Source organism: Gekko japonicus, unplaced genomic scaffold (genome assembly GCF_001447785.1).
Source record: "Gekko japonicus isolate JY-2015 unplaced genomic scaffold, Gekko_japonicus_V1.1 scaffold4579, whole genome shotgun sequence".
NCBI lineage: Eukaryota > Metazoa > Chordata > Lepidosauria > Squamata > Gekkonidae > Gekko > Gekko japonicus.
Genome location: NW_015160363.1, coordinates 60,731 through 69,592, shown reverse-complemented (window position 1 = coordinate 69,592; position 8,862 = coordinate 60,731). Strand labels below are relative to the sequence as shown.

General features: G+C 48.1%; 1 protein-coding gene across 1 annotated transcript in view; it reads right to left on the bottom strand.

Annotated features, from left to right (window-relative positions):
* LOC107115796 (SKI family transcriptional corepressor 2-like) overlaps positions 1-8,862 on the bottom strand; it is a 53,053-nt gene that overhangs the window by 9,060 nt on the left and 35,131 nt on the right. The window contains exons 5-6 of the mRNA XM_015417559.1: positions 7,634-7,699; positions 7,063-7,161 (exon numbers count right to left, since the gene is read on the bottom strand). Coding sequence (XP_015273045.1) covers positions 7,063-7,161; positions 7,634-7,699 — 165 coding nt within the window. The remainder of the gene's footprint in view (positions 1-7,062; positions 7,162-7,633; positions 7,700-8,862) is intronic.

Genomic DNA, 8,862 nt, shown 5'->3' with positions numbered 1-8,862 from the left:
GTACTTTTCTCCCTTTCTCACAATACAAGAACTCGTGGGCACTCCATGAAATTGCTGAGCAGTCAGGTTAGAACGGATAAAAGGAAGTCCTTCTTCACCCAAAGAGTGATTAACACGTGGAATTCACTGCCACAGGAGGTGGTGGCTATGGTCAGCTGCAAGAGGGGATTGGATAAGCATATGGAGCAGAGGTCCATCAGTGGCTATTAGACACAAGGTATAGATAGGAACGCTCAGGCTGGGGCAAGTGATGTTCTGTCTTCTTGGTGCTTGTGGGGGGAGGCAACAGTGGGAGGGCTTTGAGTGTCCTGGCCCCCCTGGTGGACCTCCTGATGGCACCTGGTATTTCTGGCCACTGTGTGACACAGAGTGTTGGACTGGATGGGCCATTGGCCTGATCCAGCATTGGCTTCTCTTATGTTCTTATGTTCCTATGAGTTTGCAAGCTATCTGGGTGAGTTAAAATGGAGGAAGGGAAATGCAACAGGCAAATTGAATCAGGCTGTGCCGTTGCTACCCCGCGGATATCGATTTGGGAATAAGACCCTCTCCATTCTCAGATTTCCTCCTCCCAAGGATATGAGCTTGGGATCGGGGCTGTAAAGTTAGCCTGATGACCAGACATGCAGTGTTGGTTGTCTGGTGTTTTGTGTTCTATTCTGAATTATCCGAAGCAGAATTGACCACTGCTTTGCGGTGCCTGGAGACCACACATCCTTCAAGCTGGCGAACGGCTCTGCCACCACTTCCTTGGTCAGCGGCGTAGGCCTGCTTGTTCCGTTTGAATTGCCTTCTGTGTGGTTTCATTGCGAGCTTTATTTACATGACGGGGAGGCGAGTACTAAATTGGACTGTGGTGCAAGAGGAGACGTGGGGGGAATGCGGGTGGCAAAACTCCAAGCCGCCATATTGACCTCACCTGGCAGGTAGCTCCCGTCCTTTCAAACTGACTTCCTTTCCCAGCTATCAGAGGGTTTGTTCCAGGGGGCTAGGGTTACCAACTCTGGGTTGGGAAATTCCTGGAGATTTGGAGGAAGGAGACTGGGGAGGGGTTTAGAGAAGGGAGGAATCCTAGAGGAATAGAACACCATAGATTCCACCCTCCAAAGCCACCGGTTTCTCTAGGGGAACTAAACTCTTTCATCTGGATACTGTTCGTGATTCCAGGAGATCCACGAGATCTTCAGGTCCCACCTGGAGCCTGGCAGCTTACCCCCCCACACTGAAGTCCCCACACCAAAAGGAAGGGAGGGACATCAGTGGGGTATAATCCCATATAGTCCATATATAGAGTGAGTATAAATGGGCAGTTCTCTCAGTGGAGGGGGGGTAAGCAGTGGGGTACCGCAGGGATCAGTACTTGGTCCACTGCTTTTTAACTTGTTCATGAATGATTTGGAGATGGGAGTAAGCAGTGAAGTGGCTAAATTTGCGGATGATACGAAGTTGTTCAGGGTGGTGAAAACCAGTGAGCATTGTGAGGCACTCCAAAAGGATCTGTCAAGGATGGGCGAGTGGGCGTCAACATGGCAAATGGGGTTCAATGTGGCCAAGTGCAAGGTGATGCACATTGGAGCCAAAAATCCCAAATATAAATACACGTTGATGGGGTCTGAACTGGCAGAGACTGACCAAGAGAGAGATCTTGGAGTTGTAGTAGATAACTCACTGAAAATGTCGAGACAGTGTGTGACTGCAATAAAGAAGGCCAATGCTATGCTGGGGATTATTAGGAAGGGTATTGAAAACAGATCAGCCAATATCATAATGCCCCTATATAAATCAATGGTGCGACCTCATTTGGAATACTGTGTGCAGTTCTGGTCACCACACCTTAAAAAGGATATTATAGCTTTGGAAAAAGTGCAGAAAAGGGCAACTCGAATGATAAAAGGGTTGGAACACTTTCCCTATGAGGAAAGGTTAAAGCGCTTAGGGCTCTTTAGCTTGGAGAAAAGACGACTGAGGGGTGACATGATCGAGGTTTATAAGATTATGCATGGGAAAGAGCAGGTAGAGAAAGAGGTACTTTTCTCCCTTTCTCACAATACAAGAACTCGTGGGCACTCCATGAAATTGCTGAGTGGTCGGGTTAAAACGGATAAAAGGAAGTACTACTTCACCCAAAGAGGGATTTCACTGCCACAGGAAGTGGTGGCGGCTACAAGCATGGACGGCTTCAAAAGGGAATTGGATAAGCATATGGAGCAGGGGTCCATCAGTGGCTATTAGCCACAAGGTATAGATAGGGACTCTGGGGCAAGGGATGCTGTGTATTCTTGGTGCTTGGGGGGGGGGTCAACAGTGGGAGGGCTTCTAATGTCCTGGCCCCACTGGTGGACCTCCTGAGGGCACCTGGTATTTCTGGCCACTGTGATACAGAGTGTTGGACTGGATGGGCCTTTGGCCTGATCCAACATGGGCATCTCTTATGCTCTTATGTTCCACCCTCCAAAGCTGCCATGTTCTCCAGGTGAATTGACCTTGGTCGTCTGAAGATCTGTTCTCATTCTGGGAGGCATCCAGGCCACTCCTGGAGGTTAGTAACAAATAAATATACACTGCAAAAACCTTTTCGCAAACGAATGCGTTCTATTTATGGTCATCATTTAGTAAAGTGTATCATTATTTCATCCTAAGGTAAAGGTAAAGGTTTCCCTCGCTCGAAAGCCAGTCAAATCCGACTCTAAGGTTGCGGTGCTCATCTCCGTTTCAAAGCCAAAGAACCAGCGCTGTCTGAAGACGTTTCCATGGTCATATGGCCGGCATGACTAGACGCCGAGGCGCACGGAACGCTGTTACCCTTCCACCAAAGTGGTACCTATTTATCTACTTGCAATTTCTTGCTTTCGAACCGCTAGGTTGGCAGGAGCTGGAAATAGAGACGGGAGCTCACTCCGTCATGCGGCACACTCTGGTCTCGAACTGCTGAACTACCAACCTTCCGCAGCCTGCAGTTCAGTGTCTTAACCACTTGAGCCACCGCAGCTCCTTTCATCCTAGTCAGGTATAAATATTCATTACATTCAATAAGCAATAACATTCAATACATACAGATTCCTAACTACCAGGCAATTTTGCATCAGTGTTTTAAAAGTCAAGCCCCAACGGGAATTTCTAGAATTATAAGCCCGCTTCTCCTTGCATGAAATCTTCCAAAAAGGGGGACGGCCTTCTTGTATGGATGCTTTTTGCCGGTCCTACAAAAGACACGTTATGGAGCTAACATTCATAGACGGAGTACTCCTGTCATTCTCAAAGCTGCATAATGATATAATGATACGCTATGCACTTCACTAAATGATGACCATAAATAGAACACATTAGTTTGCTAAAAGTTTTTTTGCAGTTTATATTTATTTGTTACTAGACTCTCCTAACACTGCAGCTCGGGTTGCTTCACCCACCTGGAGGCTGGCAACCCAACATGGTGTTCACCTTCCAAGGTGTTCACCTTCCAAAGTAGCCATTTCCTCCAGGGGAACTGATCAATCTAGTCTAGAAATCGGTTGTCATTGCAGAAGATCTCCTGCTCCCACCTGGAAGTTGGCAACCCTACTTGGAGAATCTTGATTCTTGAATGCTACGTTTTAGAAGTCAGCTGGGTCATTCGACTCTCCTTGATAGATGAAAATGGGGCCGGGTGGTGTAGGGGAAGATCCAGGTATAGGGACTCAAATATTTCTCCCGGTGAGGCGGAAAAATGAATGGGAGGGAATTATGTTGATAAAGAGATGAGACTATGAAAGATTCTCCCAACATTTTAAAAAAGTGCTTATAGAAGCTGTGCAGGGTCCCTATTCGTATGTAAGGGACAGGGGAGTTTCTCTTTTCCCTCGTGGTGTTTTGCTTAAATGTTACCAACCTGCCTAAATTACCTCTTTATTCAGATATTTATATTCCCCTTTTCCTGTGACTCAAGGAAGCTGTTAGATCATACTGAAGAGCATAATAGGGGTGTGCAAAAAAAAATATTGATATTTTCTCTGCTCCATTATAGCCTATGGGGACCATTATAGTCAATGGGCCCCGTAGGCTATAATGGAGAATTGATCTTGGGGTATCTGGGGCTCTGGGGGAGTTGTTTTTTGAGGTAAATGTATCAAATTTTCAGCATAACTGTTGGCGCCTCTCCTCAAAAACCCCTCTAAGTTTCAAAAAGATTGGACCAGGGCCCCCATCCTTCATTGTTTCCAATGGAGGGTAAAAAAGCCTTGTGGGCAGGAAGCTGAAATCTGTGAGCAGCCTGCTAAAACTTTGTGTGCCAGCACCCCATAGCGCAGCTTAGAGGGAACACTGGTAGTGATTCCTGAAAGCTCCTAAAGGTAAAAGTAAAGGTTTCCCTTGCTCGAAAGCCAGTCAAATCCGACTCTAGGTGGAGGTGCTTATCTCCATTTCCAAGCCAAAGAGCCAGTGCTGTCTAAAGACTTACGTAGTCATGTGGCTGACATGACCAAATGCCGAGGTGCACGGAATGCTGTTACCTTCCCACCGAAGGGGTACCTATTTATATACTTGCCATTTCTTGCTTTCGAACTGCTAGGTTGGCAGGAGCTGCGGCCGGAGATGGGAGCTCACTCCGTCATGCGGCACTCGGGTCTCAAACTGCCGAACTACCGATCTTCTGGTCTGCAACTCAGCATCTTAAACTCTGAGCCACTGTGGCTCCTACCCTGCCACAAATTTTGTTAGTCTTTAAGGTGCTACCAGTCTCTTGCTCTTTTCTACTGAAGAAGTGAGCGGTGGTGAAAGCTCCTCCCTTGCCACAAATTGTGTTAGTCTTTAAGGGGCTTCTGGACTCTTGCTCTTTTCTACTGAAGAAGCGACCAGTGACTCACGAAATCTCCTCCCCTGTCACAAGTTTTGTTAGTGGTTAAGACGCGGAACTGCAGGCTGTGGAAGGTCGGTAGTTCAGCAGTTCGAGACCTGAGTGTGCTGCATGACGGAGTGAGCTCCCGTCTCTAGTTCCAGCTCCTGCCAACCTAGCAATTCGAAAGCAAGAAATTGCAAGTAGATAAATAGGTACCACTTTGGTGGGAAGGTGACAGCGTTCCGTGCGCCTTGGTGTTTAGTCATGCCGGCCACATGACCACGGAAACGTCTTCGGACAGCGTTGGCTCTTCGGCTTTGAAACGGAGATGAGCACCGCAACCCTAGAGTCGGACTCGACTGGCTTTCGAGCGAGGGAACCTTTACCTTTTTTAAAGGTGCTCCTGGACTCTGGCTGTTTTCTACTACTGGGCTATGAAATACCTTTTTTCCACATGTTAAGCCTCTATTGAAACGACAGGACATATTACTCCAGGCCTGTTGGCAACTCTACAACCAGATGCTTGGGTGGGCCGAAACGTCCTGACAGCCTGGCAAACTGGGCACCAGTGCTGGGGCAGGGGGCATTGCAGGGGTAGCTGCTTTTGGTACTCCTGGTACCCTCTGGTCGATTTTTGGGGCCCTGAAGCTTGAACTGTTATGGGGGTCCCTTCTCAACCACCAACGATAGGGCAACATCTAATAAGGTCCAAAGGGCCTGAATTGAGAATTCAGATGTCTTTTCTGATTGGCTAAAGGCTGAGCTGTAGAACCGTGCACCAACGAAAGATTCGAGGATCCAGCTGCCCAAATGTAGGCTATGGATAGATTCTGGTGAGCTCGGCGACCCCATACAGCTGTGGTTCTGTGTTCTGCAAGCTGACTCACACTAACTCAGCATAGAAGGAACACACTGGTGGTGAGCTCCCTCTCCCTGGCAGTCTTTAAGCAGCGGCTGGACAAACATTCACCAGAGATGCTCTAGGCTGGTCCTGCACTGAGCACGGGGTTGGACCAGATGGCCTGTAAGCAGTGTTCCCTCTAAGATGAGTTCGTGTGAGCTGGCTCACAGTTTTTTAGCCTCCGGCTCACACGTTTTTTTTGTCTCAGCTCAGGAAGGGATGGCTCCAGAGCAAACAAATTCATGCAACAGCTAAATCGCTTTCTCACAACTTGAATGCCAGTAAGCTCACAAAAAAGGAGCTGCGGTGGCTCAAGTGGTTAAGACGCTGAACTGCAGGCTGTGGAAGGTCAGTAGTTCAGCAGTTCGAGACCCAGGGTGCCGCATGATGGAGTGAGCTCCCGTCTCTAGTTCCAGCTCCTGCCAACCTAGCAGTTCGAAAGCAAGACATTGCAAGTAGATAAATAGGTACCACTTCAGTGGGAAGGTAACAGCGTTTCGTGCACCTCGGTGTTTAGTCATGCCAGCCACATGACCATGGAAACGTCTTTGGACAGCGCTGGCTCTTCGGCTTTGAAACGGAGATGAGCACCGCAACCCTAGAGTCGGATTCGACCGGCTTTCGAGCAAGGGAACCTTTACCTTTTACCTTTACTAAGCTCACAAAGTAGAATTTTTGCTCACAAGACACCGCACCTTAGAGGGAGCATTGTCTGTGTGGCCCCTTCCAACTTTGTTTGGTGTAGTGGTTAAGTGCGCGGACTCTAATCTGGGAGAACCGGGTTTGATTCCCCACTCCTCCACTTGCACCTGCTGATGTGACCTTGGGTCAGTCACAAGCTCTGGCACAGCTGTCCTTGAAAAAGAGCAGTTTGTGTCAGAGTTCTCTCAGCCCCACCCACCTCACAGGGTGTCTGTTGTGGGGAGGGGAAGGGAAAGGACTTTGTAAGCCGCTCTGAGACTCCAAGTGAAGGGCGGGGTATAAATCCAATCTCTTCTCTTCTTCTTCTCTTCTCTTATTCTATGGCCACGTCTGCACTGTCATTTTTGTTACTCATCTGTCCCTATTGCTTTGGGTCTCCCCCCCCCCTTTCCCACATGTGTCTTGCTCCCTCTGGGACTACTAGAGAGAGCAAAACACATTTTTTTGGGGGGGAAAGAACCTAAAACAATAGGGACAAACAAGTGACAAAAATGACTGTGTGGAAGTGGCCTACGATTCTATGTACTTACCAGAAGTACATACTGGAGGTGACAAAGGGCTGCTCTAGGAATCACCAGAAACTCTATGGTCAAATCAACGAATGACCCAGGAAAGAACTGTCAAAGTATAAAGCGAAAGTTCCCCTTACTGAAAACCGGGAAGGACGCGGTGCCTTTTAGGACCTGGAACTCCTGCTCCAACCTTCTTCTCAGATCTATCTGCTCAAACAAGACCTTCTGGAGTTCTTCTAGACCGAGAGGGAAAGAAAGACGGGATTGTACTCATCGGCTGGAATAAATCTCGAGGCGGCATGATTTCCCGTGCAATTCATTATGGTGGGGGGGCAAAACGTTTGGTAGCCGTCAAAGGGGACGGGCAGTGGTGGAATGCCTCGCCCAGGCCTAGGATGGATTTGGTGCAGAAATCCATGAATATAAATCAATGCAATATATTATTTTAAAGTATTATAGGACCGTGTCATGCATTGATTGATACCTATGCATTAATCTCAATTATAGCCACACAAAAGGTCCATATATTATTCATACGTTGCTTGTCAAGCTTAAAATATGGAGAGGAATTAAAGAAAAAAAGATTATGCGCCATTGTCTTTGCCTTCTGGCACGGGTGGGGGGGGTGGGGGAAGAAACGTTTAAAAGGGCAGATCTACAGCTATCGCTCCACGTCAAACGTACACTTCCCCACCCCCTTCTCCTTACCTTTGCCCATGTTTTCGACATCTTTCTTCAGAGAATGAGGTGAACTGGTTTCCTGTATGGGTTCGCCTTAACGAAGAGAGGAATACAGAGTTATTGATCAACACCCCCGGGCTTCTTATCAGATATTGAGTTTCCTTTTTCTATCCTCAGTGCAGGTCCATGGAGTGGGGGGTTGGAGGAAGTGAAGATGGTTTTACCGTGAGGATCTGAGACCACCGTGCCTGTCTTTGTTCATTCAAACTTGGTGGGGGGGCTAGGGATGCTGGTCTCCAGGTGGGACCTGGGGATCCCCTGAAATTACAGCACATCTCCACCCTATGGAGATCAGTTCCCCTGGAGAAAAGGACTGCTTTGGAGGGTGGGCTCTGTGGCATTGTACTCCACTGAGGTCCCCGTCCTCCCCAGGCTCCGCCCCCAAATCTCCAGGAGTTTCCCAACCTGGATCTGGCAACCCTACCATAGGGGGGATCAGGCAGCCCTATGAGAGAAGATTTGGCTACAACGGATCATTTTCTTCCCTTTCCAAAGGGCATACTATTTAAAAAAAATTTTTTGATGAGACAGAAAAAAATGGAATGAGTCTCAAGATATTTTCTTTCGTATGATTCTTATCGCAACAGCCAGTTATGTTAAAATCACACACAAATTTTATAAGGTTATTCACGGTTTATCATATAAGTAATAAGACTGATAAGATAGGATAGAAGAGGAGGAGGAGGAGGAGATTGGATTTATACCCCGCCCTTCACTCTTAGTCTCAGAGCAGCTTACAAACTCCTTTCCCTTCCCCTCCCCACAACAGACACCCTGTGAGAAGAAGAAGAAGAGATTGGATTTATACCCCGCCCTTCACTTGGAGTCTCAGAGCGGCTTACAAACTCCTTTCCCTTCCCCTCCCCACAACAGACACCCTGTGAGGTGGGTGGGGCTGAGAGAACTCTGACACAAACTGCCAGAGCTTGTGACTGACCCAAGGTCACATCAGCAGGTGCAAGTGGAGGAGTGGGGAATCAAACCCGGTTCTCCCAGATTAGAGTCCGCGCACTTAACCACTACACCAAACTGGCTCTCACACCAAACTGGTAGGTGGGGCTGAGAGAGCTCTGAGGGAACAGCAGTACCAGATGTTGTGACTGACCCAAGGTCATCCAGCAGCTGCGAGTGGAGGAGTGGGGAATTAAACCTGGTTCTCCAAGATTAGAGTCCGCGCACTTAACCACTACACCAAA